The sequence below is a fragment of the Colias philodice genome, chromosome 15, assembly GCF_061535455.1.
Source record: "Colias philodice isolate Cphi_HAF_F1 chromosome 15, ilColPhil1 Martin Lab GWU primary, whole genome shotgun sequence".
NCBI classification, from domain to species: domain Eukaryota; kingdom Metazoa; phylum Arthropoda; class Insecta; order Lepidoptera; family Pieridae; genus Colias; species Colias philodice.
The window spans coordinates 5,582,709-5,599,385 of NC_143100.1; the positions used below are offsets into that span (position 1 = coordinate 5,582,709).

General features: G+C 33.3%; 3 protein-coding genes across 3 annotated transcripts; 2 read left to right on the plus strand and 1 right to left on the minus strand.

The window, feature by feature from the left end:
* The first annotated feature begins 4,623 nt into the window (after positions 1-4,623).
* On the plus strand, positions 4,624-7,811 carry LOC149482223 (2-oxo-4-hydroxy-4-carboxy-5-ureidoimidazoline decarboxylase-like). The gene is made up of 3 exons (XM_089704537.1): positions 4,624-4,905; positions 6,476-6,629; positions 7,624-7,811. The coding sequence occupies exons 1-3, from the start codon at positions 4,722-4,724 to the stop codon at positions 7,799-7,801; spliced, it is 516 nt and encodes a 171-aa protein (XP_089560663.1). The 5' UTR covers positions 4,624-4,721; the 3' UTR covers positions 7,802-7,811.
* Positions 7,812-7,837: 26 nt separating this feature from the next.
* On the minus strand, positions 7,838-10,504 carry Pomp (proteasome maturation protein). The gene is made up of 4 exons (XM_089704538.1): positions 10,362-10,504; positions 10,118-10,276; positions 9,764-9,865; positions 7,838-8,067 (listed from the first exon to the last, which is right to left on the minus strand). Exons 1-4 carry the CDS (start codon positions 10,362-10,364, stop codon positions 7,906-7,908), a joined length of 426 nt encoding a protein of 141 aa, XP_089560664.1. The 5' UTR covers positions 10,365-10,504; the 3' UTR covers positions 7,838-7,905.
* Positions 10,505-10,632: 128 nt separating this feature from the next.
* On the plus strand, positions 10,633-15,640 carry LOC149482225 (uncharacterized). Its single transcript, XM_089704539.1, has 10 exons — positions 10,633-11,155; positions 11,988-12,308; positions 12,719-12,823; positions 13,182-13,437; positions 13,756-13,883; positions 13,963-14,157; positions 14,236-14,597; positions 14,683-14,752; positions 14,941-15,108; positions 15,361-15,640. Exons 2-10 carry the CDS (start codon positions 12,132-12,134, stop codon positions 15,526-15,528), a joined length of 1,629 nt encoding a protein of 542 aa, XP_089560665.1. The 5' UTR covers positions 10,633-11,155; positions 11,988-12,131; the 3' UTR covers positions 15,529-15,640.
* The last annotated feature ends 1,037 nt before the right edge of the window (positions 15,641-16,677 follow it).

The window sequence follows — 16,677 nt, forward strand, 5'->3', positions numbered from 1 at the left end:
TTAAAAAGAAAAACCCAACGCAACGAAGGAAAAGGAATAAATAATAATTTTACAAACTTCCCGACGATCTTTAAAATTAAGTACCATTATAAAAAAAATATAATTGTATATGATATTATGATAATGATGGTATGGCAGCCCCGATGACTTTGTTTTTTTAAAGTGAAACTTTTATTACATCGTCTCAAACTTTTTGGTCTGTGTAGCGCATGTCGCGTGACGGTCGGCTGCCGAGTAGGTATAAAGCAGTGTTCGGAACCGTACGATAATTATTATCGTACAAATACGATAATTTTGTGCCTAAGTTTCACTTTTACCGTGGTTTCATAAAACCACACAACATTTTTATTTTTATAAATATTTAAAATGGTATTTATTTTTAAAGATCTTCGGGAAGTTTGTAAAATTATTTATTCCTTTTTCTATGCACTTTTCTTCGTTGCGTTAGTTTTTTTTTTTAATTTAATTTTTATTGCACGGTCTAAACGGTTTAGTTACTACAGGCGTGAGACAGGAAAGATCTGAGCGCTGAGACAAACGTCAAAACGCAAAGGAATAGAATCCGCTATCGATACTAATTATTGTCATAAGCGTATGATGTTTTGCTAAGGATTTGTTCACCTTACCAACGACGACGACGACCACGAACAAAATTTTCATCCAGTCGTAATTTAACAAAATTGTGCTAAACACAATTAAAAATAAATTATTAAAATTTCCTGTCGTTCTGGTGATTGGAATTTTTTTTTGAGATCAATGAATGAAAAAATAGATTTTTCGTAGAAACGGTAAAATTATCTATAAAAAACTTCAAATACATTGTTTTCTAGGAGCCACCGTTTCTACGAAAAATCTATTTTTTCATTCGTTGATCTCAAAAATAAAAATTCCAATCACCAGAACGACAGGAAATTTTAATAATTTATTTTTAATTGTGTTTAGCACAATTTTGTTAAATTACGACTGGATGAAAATTTTGTTCGTGGTCGTCGTCGTCGTTGGTAGGGTGAACAAATCCTTAGCAAAACATCATACGCTTATGTCAATTAGTATCGATAGCGGATTCTATTCCTTTGCGTTTTGAAGTTTTTCTCGGCGCTCAGTTGCTGCATGATATATTGTCAAAAACATCCATACAAGGAAGGAAGAAAAATAAATTTGCTCCCTTCCCTCCTGGTGCCTAAAAATAATATGACATAATTTAAAATAAATTTTACGTAGAAAATTAACTAGGCATTTATTTTTTATTTTTTAGCTCAGTTTAGTAATAAATTTTACTAACAGTTCTTTTAATTATTTATGGTAGTACGTGTTTATTCAATAAAAGTTAAGTAGTCACCTACTATGCAGTCACTATTCCACGCGGACGAAGTCGCGGGCACAGCTAGTACCTAATACCTATACAGTATTTTAGCACCCCATTAAAAAGATACACCGAAAGAATCAATGTAAATCATTAAACCTATATTAAAAGCGATCCGGCATCAAATATGTACCGCTTTTGATATCTTATGGATGGATTAAGAGAAGATTTGAATATTGGTGGATTTTATGAGGCAGGTAAGTGAGGCGGTGAGACGGTGAGACGTGTGTCCGTCGCTCGAGCTTAGAGCATTTGTTATCTATGCGCGAGGCCCCGCCCTGACAGTCGTTTCGTTTGCCGCGCTTTATAATCAACATGGCGGACACAAGCGCGCTCTACCGCCTTTATTAGAGCTAATGAAAACCACATTTAATTAATTCACAGCAATCACATGCAACGCGCACACCAAAGCTTTTATGTTTATTGTTTCCATATAATTTTAAAGCTCCACATTTGATTTCTCTAGAGTGTCACTGTCGTAATGTTTTGTGTGGTAAATTGTGTTTGTAATTTATAGAGATATTACCAAATGTTAGTTAATTAATTTTTAATGTCCGCAATAAATACTATTATGAGCATAAAAATTTACAACGTGTAAACAGACTAGGAATCTAAAAAATTTTTCATTAAATATACCTACCTACTAATGCAATAGGTATGGATCTGTAGGTATTAGGTATATTAATACGTACGTAGCTGTACCTAATAGCCCGGGAAATTTCTCAGAATATCTCTATACCGGGTCTCAAAGTATCTCGATACCAAATTTCATCAAATTATCGGTTTTGCGGTGAACCGTGAAGACAAACTTACATTTCTGTCGTATCTTACCTACAGACTAACTTACATGTCTGTCGACAGAGTTACTTTCGAATTTACCTATAATATTTATTATTTAGTGGATTACTCCTTTACTTTACTAAACTAGTCTTAAGGGGGCGCATAAAGCAAAATAACCAATCTTCTATTAGATGATACGTGTAATATGCAAGACCAAATCTAAAAAATAAAATATATATCAAACTAGATGATATGTTCAACGATTCTGTTTAATCAAAAACATAAAATATTAAAATTTACTCGATAAAAAAAAAATCACCAAGTTAGCTCTAATTTTCACACTTTTACGTTTTCTACTTGACATGGTAATACTTATTATGATTTTTTTTTCATAAACAATTATATTAAAACATTTGCAAGATATTTGTCAGAGCATTTTGTGTAATTACTTTTAGTTTTGGTTTTATCTGCGATAAACCACTTTTGGCGCTCTTTTTTTCTCGAGATAAACGTTTGATTTTGTCACGATAAAAGTGGTTTATCGCAGATAAAACCAAAACTAAAAGTAATTACACAAAATGCTCTGACAAATATCTTGCAAATGTTTTAATATAATTGTTTATGAAAAAAAAATCATAATAAGTATTACCATGTCAAGTAGAAAACGTAAAAGTGTGAAAATTAGAGCTAACTTGGTGATTTTTTTTTATCGAGTCAATTTTAATATTTTATGTTTTTGATTAAACAGAATCGTTGAACATATCATCTAGTTTGATATATATTTTATTTTTTAGATTTGGTCTTGCATATTACACGTATCATCTAATAGAAGATTGGTTATTTTGCTTTATGCGCCCCCTTAAGTAAGATTTTTTTTATTCAAAAGTCTCTATAAGTTTAAATATGTAGAGTCCCTTGAGTTTAATGATTACGAAGAGTTTACACTTTACACTGTAGGTATTCAAAATTTTGAACCTAGCAGTGATTTTATTTATATAGGTAGGTAACTAGTCCTGTATATAACCAGAATAACTCGAAAATTTGCCTGTTTTTGTGTTTGTTCCGGCTACCCTTGCGAACTGACCTGGGACGGGACTTCAACAGCTAATGCTAAAAGGCTCGTAATGTGTACAAAAATAAAACATAGCATTAACAATACACTGAAATATCTACGTTATTCGAACGAATTAAAAGCTATGGCTGAAATAGAGTTCAATCTTCAGAATTAAAACGAAAAAAAGAAAATAATTTTCTAAATTTGCAAAATAACACATAGATAAAATAACACATACCTACATATACTTATAGTAGGAACCTACCTACTTTACCTACCTGCTAACATGTGTGTATGTGTGTTAGATAGGTTCTAACTTCTAACCTATGTCTAATGGACCTATTTTGTTCTAAAATAAACTTAGGTACCTACTCTTATATGATTTTTATAATTCTAATTTATAAAAAATCATATAAGAGTTATTGTCTGTATATGTGTAGGTAGGTAGGTACCTACCTATGCTAAAATTTTGAAAACTACGCAACGAAAACAAAAGATTTTGATGCGGTTTTTTAAAAGATAGAATGATTCTCGGGGACGGTTTTAGTAGGTATATAATTTATTAGGTTTTAGACAAAGCGGGCGATGCTTTATGAATGCCAAAAAACTCGGCACGCGGGTTTGAATCCCGCCTGGTGATTGAATCTTGTCCATTCTTTAAAAAATGCATCACAGTGAAAATTATTAAAATAGCCTTTGTAATTTGTATCAAACAGTGTAACAATTTGAAACACAATTAAATTGGTTTTGCATTCATATTGCGATTCGTGTAGCTCCCCCGCGACAATTTGTCGCGCCGCAGTCCCGACGGGGTCGTAAGCGACATCTCGCGTTAGCACCGTGATTTATCCCCCGTTCCTGCTCAATACAAGTGACACATAAATGTCGCATTGTTCCTCTTTATTCGGTGATTTATAAAACGAGATGTAAATTGGAGGGAAATATGGTTTCTCTTTGCTATCGTGATGTTATTTATAGATATGCAACTATGTAACTATGGTAATTATAGAGTGGTATCATAGTGATATGGATGCACGTAGCTCGTGGGTAGTTTAGTTATTGATCATGATTATAGATAGTGATCTTTCTATTTGTGCTAAGTATTCATTCTCTGTATAGGTACTACCGTACTAGGTCTATAGGTAGGTACTAATATTATGTCGCGAACCATAATATTAAAATAAACGACATATTTTGTTTTTAAAAATGTATGTTAAACTAAAAATATGTAATAGTTGTCTATATAAATAATAGATACGCCTACCTACCTATCTATTTGGTATCTTTTTTTCATCAATTCTCAGAGCTTGTGATGCTCGCCGCTAAGAAAATTCTATACCTAGGTAGGTAATTTATAACAGACCTACCTAAAAACGTTCCATTATGTAAATACAAAGATAAAATATTGCTAATAATAGTTAGTTATCTCTTAATGGGTGTGTACAGTTATCGTTGAACTAATGACCCACGAGTGATCAAACGAACAACTTAAAATTCAGTGTTATTTGAAACGTGGGACTAAAAATGTCAGCTGTAACAATCTCTGGAGTAAATTCTATGGCTGATGACCAGTTTGAGTGGGTGTTTGGGAATGTCATAGAGCTGTGTGCCGACGCCGCGGTGCATGTAAAGAAAAAACGTCCGTTCAACAACTTAGCCGACCTTTGTGCAGCGTTCCACAAATATTTGGACGATCTTAGTGTTGAAGGTGAATATTTATAACTCTGTCATAATTGTTACACGATCACACAGCTAGGCGACACTAAGAAAAGATAATAGTGGGTTAAATCAAAGTTTGAAAATAGATCAGTAGGTACGTAAATGAGCAAATTGAAAACACATTATTAGCCAAATAAAATCAAATTAGGTATCCTACTAACTGAGATAATTGTTCTTACCAAAACTCTATTTGTTATGAAATTGAAATATATTTTTGCATAGGTATGCTCTATAATCTATATGCTCTAAGTCTATATACAATAAATCTAAATAGTAACTATAGGTACTTACCAACATAATTTATATTATAGGTACTTGAAGTAGGTATTGAGGTAGGTACCAATGTTTTGCGTCTCTCATAGGCCGGCAAAACAATCGCAATGTTACCTCACGTTGCAATTGCTCATGGGCGGCGGTGATCACCTTCATCAGTGCACCGCCCGTTCCTTTGCCGGTTGTAGTTTGTAAAAAAAAGCATAACAATTAGGTAACCATCCTCAAAGCTATTTATATTATTATTTAATCACGTGTTATAGTTATGTACGTTTTATAGGTACACTCTACAATGTAATATTGAATAATGTAGAGTCTACATTATTCAAAATTCAAATATAATATTTTTGTTTTTACGACAATAATAATTGATGCAAACAAATGAATGGATTTGGTTTTAATGTTTTATAGTATTTTACTAACTTACATCACAATGTTTGGTTTAAAGATAATCTGACGTCAGAGTTAACGTGATCTCTACATATCTACGTGTAGGTATTAACGCAAATCCAAGACTTAGCTATATCTAGTTAAATAAAAAGAAATCCATACCTACTAACAAAAATACACATACCTACAAAAGTCCGTCTCTTTGTTACGCTTTAACTGCTCAATCAATTTGGATGAAATCAAATTATTTTGAGCAAGGGTGAAACATAGGTTATTTTTTTAAATCAACACCGTATAGGGTTACAATAGGGAATGAATGAAGTTGATAAGCTGTAGGTACTTATATTATGTAACTTTATATCTAACTACTTACTTCTTCTGTGGGCATTTCCCTTATTTCGCAGTATCCGTGTATTGTGCGTGCCCCACTTAATGACAAAGTTATTGACAAATGTGGTCATGTATGTCTCCAAGATTTCCTCTTTCGTTATAAGAAGGTACAATTCATTTTAATCCGCGGTCGAAGTGTTATATTGTAACAGATAGACAGATCGAACGATAAAAGCTTAGGATAAAAGATAGAAGATCGGGCCGTATGTGGTATTTATGACCTCTTATTTCCAGCCAGTTCTCGCCGTGAATTGAACTGACTGGCAAATTCATATTGTGACCGCAACAACCATGAACCAGCCATGGTTTATTATGCTATAATAAAAAATCAGAGGTCATAATAATTGATAAGGCCCCTGATTGCATCGTAATATGAAGGTCTAGTCACAAAAAATACTAAAATACATACAGATACCTAGGTACCTAAATTAGGTATTTAATTCGACTCTTTTATAAGACAGGGTATTTTTCTTCATTGGTAAAACGCTTAAATAATAAATTTTCAGGTAAATTAGAAATATTGCAGTCTCATCCAGACCTCGCTGGACGGCTAGCCGCACAAGGGGCGCTCACAAAGGAATCCACTGAGGAGCAGAGAAGTGCCGGCCTTCAAGACGTCACTAGCGAACAGAAATCTATCATCGACTCAAGTAATAAACGGTTAGTAAAATATAACCCCTCCCTAAGCGTTATAAAGTTATACCCTCATATGGAGCCATGGAGGCCCGTGTCCCAGCAGTGGGAACGTAGATGATGATGATGAAAGTACTTATAACTTGCAGATTGACAAGTCCTTATAAAAAATAATGAACTATTTGTTTCCGCACAATTCTTTAGTTGTTTACAAGTTACAACAATTAGTGCTGTAAAATCAATTATGTCACATAACTATCGTCGTTGAGATGTAATGTAATACAGTTTTTCGAATAAAATAAATCCTTTGAATTTCTTTACGCGTTTTGGAGTTTGCACGAAATATAAGTGGCTCCATCTATTAAAATTTAAGTAATACTTTAAAATGAAATTATCGCCATCTAATATTCGATCGCTATAACACTGAAGTTTGTGATTGCAATAAAATGAGTACTTATATTACCGATAGATGGCACTATAATTTTACGATTTTTATAAAAACATTTTGCTTGGGTGCAAAACACAGACATATATATTATCTAGACATCTAGACTTATCTAGATATTTGGTTTGTGGTGAAAAATAAGTAAATAATACCTACGTAAAATTGAACTATCCACTCCATATCCTATCCAGTGTGTACGAAAATAAATAAGAACTTACCCTTACCAATAGAAATATTTTTTGTCATATTTGAATACTTATGAATATGTATTACTAGATTTCCGCCCGCGTTTTCAAAGGAAAACGTGGGATTTCCGGGATAAAACCTATCCTATCCAAGTTACCCTCTATATGTGAGTTAAATTTCATTGTAATCGGATCAGTAGTATTTGCGTAAGAGTAACAAACACACGCACACACATCCTCACAAACTTTAGCATTTATAATATTAGTAGGATATTATTATAACATGGGTTTCCAAACGCAACGGAAGTTACTAACACTTCATCAGGCAAAAATCTTAGGTTATATTTTATACTTAGATACATACTGATTTTAATATAATTTTATTTTCCAGTTACAAGGAGAAATTCGGATTTCCCTTTATTATCTGCGCAAGAGAAAACAAGGTGCTGTCTATTATTGAAGGACTGCAGAAACGCTATCATAACACAAGGGAACAAGAAATAGGAACTGGAATAGACGAAGTAAAGAAGATTTGTAAGCTGAGAATATTAGACATTGTTAAAAATTAATGATCATTAAATAAAGAATTTATAATTAAAAATGCGTTATTACTTTTATGTGTTTATTTAGAAATTGATAGAGAATAAATTGTTGTTACACTATGTTAGGGGTGTTACAATAAACCTAAAGATCTTTCCACCACGGCATGGGGTTGGCCAGCCACTTCACACATCTCTGGAGTGTTCAGGATATCTTCAAAGCCAATATCCAAATACCTTCCAGTCAGGACATTTTGTTGAAAGTTTGAGCTTGGGAGGAAAGGCAAGCGACCAACCTGAAAATAAATTTAATTACCATGAATGTTTTGTTTTTATTAAGTCATTTACTTTGTGTATGTTACCTATGTATGATATTGTAAGTATGTAATTTTTATTTTGTAAAGAGAAACTTAAGTGTAAATCTCTTAATAAAAACTATACAAAAGATTACAAGTTTCAGTTCATGTAATGTGTTTCAGGCAGTGTTGGAATATGGTAAGTATCTAAGCAATTGGAATCAAAATAATATCTTCGTATGCAAAGCACAATAGTGGTGGCAATTTTGGTTTTTGTTCATGTTGTACACTGTTGCATGATAAACACAGATTGACAAAAAATTCTATAATTATAGACATGTCAGATTATAGGGGGTGGCTGATAAGCTAAGGGTCAGATTGTGATGCATTATTTTATGCATATAGTGTGGTGATCATCAAGGAAGGTCATAGTAAATATTTTTAAATCTATACTTATATTATAAAGCTGAAGAGTTTGTTTGTTTGTTTGAACCCACTCGGGAACTACTGGTCCGATTTAAAAAATTCATTCATAGTTGGGTTGTTGAGGAAGTGATTATGAGGAAGAGGAATTTTCACACGCAAATTTAGGGGATGCGGATGAGGAAGAGGATATTTTTTTGAGGAAGAGGATGCGGATGGGAAGCGGAAGAGGAAGCGGATGAGGATGAGGATCATAGGAAATTAATATAATCATAATAATTAAAAAACAAAAACTTTTAAAATTAAAACAAAAGCCATTCTCCTGTCTGTACATATTGATGTTTAAGGTTAGGCTCTAAGTACTATACCTACTATTTGAGTCACGAGCCGAACTCAGATGAGCTTTTGTTTATGCATATTACTCGAAAAAACCTAATCTATCTCAGTGCTAGAAGGGACATTAGGCGATTTCCACAAAAAAAACTAACTGCTAGATATTATGTAAGCATAAACAACTTGTTTGTTTTTTAATTTAAAATGACTTTTGACACACATTATTTGGCAAAATATGTTTCTTCTGAGTATGAGAGAAAATGTTATATTATTATGTTTAGAGATAAGTGTTAGGCGCAGATATAAATATGGCGGTAAGACTCTACTCTTGTTCGTTAGTAGAGTCCGATCGACTCAAATACATAGTTTAAATAGGCTTTGTAAATTCGCCGCCCGATCGGATCAGCATCCTCATAAATTTCCTCTAAATTTTGAGGAAGCGATAGCGGAAGAGGATTTTTTTATTTTAATTTTTGAGGATGCGGTAACGGTAGAGGAACCCAAAATATTGCGGAACTTCCGCATTATGAGGAAGCGGAAGAGGAATCCTCAACAACCCTAATTCATAGCTCATTTATCGAGGAAGGTAGAGATTATTGATAAGAATAAATTCTTTTCATTTCCAAGACCAATGTTTTGAATTTAAACTTTAAAAACAAATGATAATATGTTTTTTAGTAATATTTTTTTAGGGAATATAATTTTTGTAAGAAAGCATAAACATTTATTAATTGTAAAACAATTACTAAATGTTAGGCTATATATCCTCACGGTACGACCAACAGGAGTGGAGCCACGGGGGAACAACCGCGCTGAGCAGCTAGTCTTTAGAAAAAGCAGGTGAAGCCACAGGAGTATAGCTAATAGAAAAAAATACATAAAGCAGCAGTTGGCAGACAACGGCTACCCTTCTGCAGCTTGAATAGAAGTTTAAACTTACCTTGCTGGAAAACTTTTTCTCCATTGACAATTTGAGTGGAGCATGAAGCCCTTGAATGTTTCGAAGCATAGCCATATTCATTTTTTCTTCATTTAAGTGATACTGAAAGTATTAATGGCATAAATTAGTAATTATTATTAATAATACACTAATGGTATTGGTTTATGTAGCTGTATTGGTATTGAAACTATTACAATAAATATAATAAAATTACAGCTTGGTCAACAATTGAAACATCATACTAGACTTAGAAACTGCTTATTTTTACTTTATATGAAGATGCTGTTTTAAAACAAAGTGTTCAATAAGTTTAGTTAGACAATATTTGTACATTTTCAGAAACAACTTCCTTACATTTTTCTCCGATACTTGTAGTGGATGAGCTACAGCTAACTTATTTTTGGTACATGCAATTCCAGCCACCATTGGATTGGGGACACCAAATACTCCTTCGTGTAGTGGTACATTGTTTTCAAAGTCTGGCTTTACCTTGACCGATGGAAGACCGAAACTCTGGAATCAACAAAGCACATTTTTAACAATGCCACAGTTTTAGAATATAATGGAATATAAGTAGAATAAAGTATATTAAAACTACCATTGTGTTTTATTATTTGGAACTGGAACAACAAATTAGTAATTTGAACTGTGTTTGCTTTATGCCGGGATTCTCTTCACAAGCACAGAGTTCACAAGTTTTATTTCGGCAAATCACTCGTAAGCTGTCAAATTTAAAAATTGTCATATCATGACATTTTGTTTTTTTCTTGGCGTGAATAAATACTAGTCTTTTGGACTATTGATGGTATGTACATGTAAAAAAGTATCGTATAATTTATGATTAAAATATAAAAAATATATGCAATTTATAAAAGACGTAAAAAAATGCATCAAATGTAATGCAATTTTTAATAATAATGCGTGGCACGAATTTCGTATGTATGAATTGTTGACGTTTTACCTAGCGCGCGAAAATGAAAAGGATTTAAATTATCTTTTTTACTTGGGATTTTTCATGGGATTTTTTGATGACTGAATTTAATATATGTAATTAATATTTTGAATATTGTTTTTGGTGTTTACTAATTTTTAAAAGCCTTTACCCGAGCCTTTACCCAACCTTTACCATATAACATATTAAACCTCATTTAGTATATTTTTTTACTGTCACTTTATGTTAAATAAGGACATAGAATATTGATAATACATAGTGATACAGGATAATAGATGAAGTTTGACTATTATCTAAATATTTTGATTTTGATAAAATACATATTGTTCACTTCGCACCTATTATTTTGAACACATAAATTTCTACCAATATTTTTATATCTCAATCATTTCAACATGGCTTCCCGCGGTGGGCCTAAGAAGGAATTGGTGTGCAATTTTGTTTAAATCTTAGATTATGGATTAGTCTCCGCGCGCGCGCTACGACTAGATACCGCCGGCGTACTTGAAAAATGCGGCAACTTATAGTACGCCGAATTCGGCGTACCCAAGCCAGTCGTGTCACAAGCATTGTGTGGAGAGGGTGAACCGATAATTTATAAAGATTTTGAACAAAATCTGAAGTAAAATGCCTATTTGTGTCATAAAACTATTTAAAAATAATACAACAAAAAATAAGAAAGACACTGGGATCACGTACCATCACTAAGTATCGTATTATTCGAAATTTCTCCTTTACTTCGAAAAATTTTTCTACGAAAATACGACGCCATTCAGTGTTGCCGTATTACATATCCAAAAAAATACACGTGGTTGAGGAAATATTTTAGCAATAATTTGAACTTTTTTTTTCAATACTATTGCTAACACATGTATAAAAAAGTATAATACAATAATTTATTTCTGTTTAACCATGTTTAACTGACTCATAATATGTTTTTTTTTTATTTCCGCTTTTTTACTTTTAAACAACCTTTGTGACTATAGTATAGTAGCGTCGCAAGTGGATTTGAGTCACATGTTCATGGATTCGATTCCCGGCCAGGTCAGGATGAAAAAAATATTTTTCAAACTTCTTTCCAAGATGCCAGATTTCCCATTTATGAGGTAAAATTTATGTAGCTGGCAGCCCAATTCTTCACACACACTAGCGTCTTTACAAATTGCCTAACACACACTACTGAAATGAGTTGCCGCACTCACAGAGCTATTGTTTTTAGGTGGGGCGGTATCTAGTCGTAGCGCGCGCGCGGAGACCAATCCTTAATCTAAGGTTTAAATTATATTTATTTCCTAATTCCTTAGTATTCCGTTTTTGTTATAAATATAGGGAATCCTGCATAATATTATTATTATATTGTGCCTATATAATACCCGATATATTTATAAAATGCTCTATTAGGACCCTGAAGAACAAATGAAACGAAAGCATCGCGCGAAATGCTTGTTTCGTGCGCTTGGTCGGCTAGTTATGGCAAATGCTTATTGGCTGATAGAAGCAGTTGACCATTATGAAGGGCTAGATGACGTCAAACGCAGAGTAGAGCAAGCTGTGAGAGGCAAAGCTAAGAAAAAACAACTGCTAAACATACAGGTTAACTAATTTCTTTACAAAATAATATCCAAGATACTTATCTATATGTCGAAATGAGTAAGACATAAATCAGTTGTGTTCATGGAAACAAATGGAATTCATATTTTGTGGGTAGATGATGATCCGCTTTCACTGCCTATTTAACAATCGGAAAGGCGTTTGTATCTAATGGAACAAAAGAAAAGGCATGTGTAGCTTTTTGGTTTTAGGCAAAGCAAAGAGTAGTCGATGATTATTTCATGATGATAACCATTTATGATTAATTGTTAATAATTGATAATCACGTAAACTAATACTTAATTCATTTGAATGATATACCTTCTTTTGGCTTGATCGATCATTGTTTATGAATACTATTTAGTACGTTTATTATAGCCTATAGTCCTATACCTACTATACTACTATTTCAGGATAAAGCGCTATTGAATAAGCCAGCAGAAGAACGAACAGATCAGGAAAAGAAATATATTTTTCGTATTATCGGTGGCCTAAAATGTTTTAAACGATATCCAAATGTATGTTGGTGTTATTATCATTTGCAAAGAAAAATATATTAATATAATAATAATACATATATCTAGTATGTGCCTACTTATATAGCTTTTAAACAGTGTAAGAGGGTGGATTGGTTCCATCAGGCGAACTTTTAGCAAAGTTCAATATTGAATTTTAATAGTAGTACTAGTGGTTCGCCCCGGCTTCGCCCGTGGTACCTACATGTTTAAAGTTTAAACTATCCTATCTCTCAAGTTGGATTGAACTGCACAAGGTGTGCGAATTTTATTATAATCGGTTAAGTGGTTTAGGAGTCCATTGAGGACAAACATTGTGGCACGAGATTTATATATATTAAGATTAATTCGAATGTTCTAGCATGTCAAAAAGAAGTTAGCTGCGGTAACGTATTTCAAATATTATGGTCCTGGCCGAGCCATAGTCCGGCAACATCATGAAGCCCACGCTCTCTATTTCATAGTAACTGGAGATGTTGTGGTCAGTCAAATGGTGTTTGACGAACTACTTCAACAATACGTGTCTGTTGATGTGGGTGTGATGCACCCTGGAGATATGTTTGGAGAAGTTTCACTTTTGCATAATATACCGAGAACCGCTACTGTGACTACTACTGGTTAGTTTGTTCATAATAGACATATCCATCAAACTGACCATAAGCGCCCGTAAAATTAGCAGATTTTTATAATAATAAAACAGATACTTATGGAACAAAGGCTTGAAATAATACTACCTACTATAATAAGTTTAAGTATAAAGTGCCGATAGTAATCATTTATTTATCACTATCCTCTGATTTTCTCCCGTTCACTCGCCTCTTTATTTACATCGTATCTTAGTAACCGTTGTTACTTGTACAACGTGTACTGAATTGTGAGTAGGTTCCTTTAAAAATTTACGTCACCTAGGAAGTGTTTACATTATAAATCTCTAGGTCATTGCGAATTACTTGCACTCATGAAGGAGGATTTCAAAAATGTTCTTCAGGCATCTGTGCAAAAGCAGTGGGATGAAGTTAGACGTGCCATGTCCGCATTTACCTACTTTGATGCCCTTGATGAGGTAAAATTATTAGGTAATATACAAGAGAATGTTTACTAAGGTATGCAGAAAATAAATGATTATTGTCTTGATTGGGTAGGTAGCACGTCGTGAAGGTTGTATTGTTGCGAAGATGAAATCGTATGAGCCAAATGAGACTTTGCTCGGTGACGGCGTGGGTGTAGCCAATTTCGTTTATTTTATCCTATCAGGCAGATGTCAGATGATTGAATCTCTACAAGTGATTGTTACAACGCGTCTAGGCCGCAATTACTATGCCTTGTATGACCCTTACGTATGTATTATTTAAGATTCGTCTATAAATTTCATAAATAACTCATACTGATATTGTTTTCATATTTTTTTCATTAAGATACCAAAAGAGGAAAGCGAACAAGATTTTGATACTAAATATTTTGGGGCATATAAAGATCTGATAAAAGACAGCAAGAGCTCCGAAGGTCGTGAATCAGTAATTAGTAAGCAGCAAGATGCTGCCACGGGAATGAAAAGCGAGTCAAAAGTTAGGGCGAGCATTTTGAAGCATCCAAGTGCAACAAAGCGCAAATCGTCAGATCCTCTGGCACGAGAAAGTGCCCAAGTGGTTATTGAACAAGACACGGCTAGAGCCAGTAAAGAGAGTGCCACGACATCTGTTCAAATAACAGGGGAAGAGAATAAGTCAAAAGATTTTTTACGACCTTCAGTGCATTCGGATATGAGACCATCTGTGAGGTAAATTGGAAAATATCGTATTGTCTGGAACTAGAATAAAGCACTTTATAATATGTAATAATAAATAATAGCGTTATTCCTTTAGGTTGAGTGTTATCAATGAAGGACCAGGAATGAGACGTCCTCCACAAAATCTTAAAACATATTTTATGCAGGTTTGAAGATTTTTACATAATTTTTCATTAGTTTTTAAATTAATTGATCAGTTATTAAAACTATAGAGTAGTTAAAATTAATAGGACACGTGGTTATAATATGAAATATTTCGATACGTACGAAGAGAACCAGAAAAACAAAAGCTGATAAAAATCACAAAGGCTCTCAAAATTGATTTTATTTTTAGGTCTGTCAATTAAACCCAGGTTCAAGTTTTGGGTTTGGTGAAAATATGCGTGATAGGCGCATAGTGGCATTGACCCATGTGGACTGTATGCTTCTTCCTAAAATATGGTTACTACAGCGCAATACGGCTAATATTTGGACGAGAATTCAGCACTATCTTGAAAAGAAGGTACCTAATAATATTCATTTTCACTCGTCTTAACGACCATTTAAACAAATTTATTATGTGAAAATATAATTATTATGGTCGTATCAGACCATACGTAGTAGGTACATAGTTATTCAATGTATCGGACTCAATTTTTCGATGCCAAATAAGAAATTCTTAGGTATTTATTGAAATAATTTATTAAGTAATAATATTTTATTTACTTCGCTAACTGATATTGTAGACATAAAATTTGATGATATTTTTTCACAGATACCCACAAAAAAGCAGTTGTTCAAAGAGTTTGTTTCGGCGAGACGTTGGCAGGAGTTTCGAGAAGAACTCGTCGATGACGTCATTGCTCGCTCGAACACCGTTAACTGGACCTCTGTCCACGATGTTCCGTATTCTATTCGTATGGAAGAAATGCTAGATATCTGATTTTAATGTTGTTATAATGCAGGATAATTTAAATAATAAAGTCTGTTATATTTATGACTGATTTTTTTTTAGTTTGGGCACTACGCATTTGTTTTTTCTCTTTCATGAAAAAAATAAAACCGGCCAAGTGCGAGTCGGGCTCGCGCACAAAGGGTTCCGTAGCAGCAAATATAATAAATTACAGTTAAATCAACCTATCTCAAAAACTATAAGAGATACTTTGATCAAACCAAAAATCGTTGAAAGAGTTAATTAGCATGCATCACCTCTATTTTTTTTAGAATTTTATACCCCGTAGTTATAAAAATAGAGGGGGGGGGACATACTTTTTACGACTTTGAGAGCTGATATCTCAAAAACCGTTCACTTTAAGAAAAATGTTTTTTAGAAAACTTTATATCATTTTAAAAGACCTTTCCATTGATACCCCACACGGGTATGTACATCGAAAAAAAAAATTTCATCCCTCAGTTACATGTATGGGGGGCCCCACCCCCAATTCTTTTTTTTACTATTTAGTGTCATATTTTTGTAGCGGTTCATACAACACATATTCCCATCAAATTTCATCACTGTAGTACTTATAGTTTCCGAGTAAATCGGCTGTGACAGACGGACAGACGGACAGACGGACAGACGGACATGACGAAACTATAAGGGTTCCGTTTTTGCCATTTTGGCTACGGAACCCTAAAAAACAAATGTGTAGTCTCATTTATCTGAAACATGCCTATAATATTAAAATATATCATGCTAAAATACTAAATTTACTACGTAGTGTAACAAAGACAGATATTGCAGATAAACTTTTAAATCTGAAACTCCAATTTTTTCAGCACAGATAACTTAAAAGTACATATTAGAATTTCCACAAGTAAATTAATATGTAATTAAAAAAATTCGTTAATAACCTTTTTTATTTTAAATTATTATTCATTACTTTCTAATCTAACTTAACTAGCATTAAAAGATTACACTTTTACAATTTATCCGCAAATATTTTTTTTTCGAAACCTGGCTAGATTTATTTAATCTATAGCAGCGATGACGACATATTTATTTACGCGTCGCGTAACCTAGGAGACCGGTTTTGGCGGGAAGAGCGCCCACGCGACATCGTTTCGAAGCCATTTTACGAGTAGATGAGAA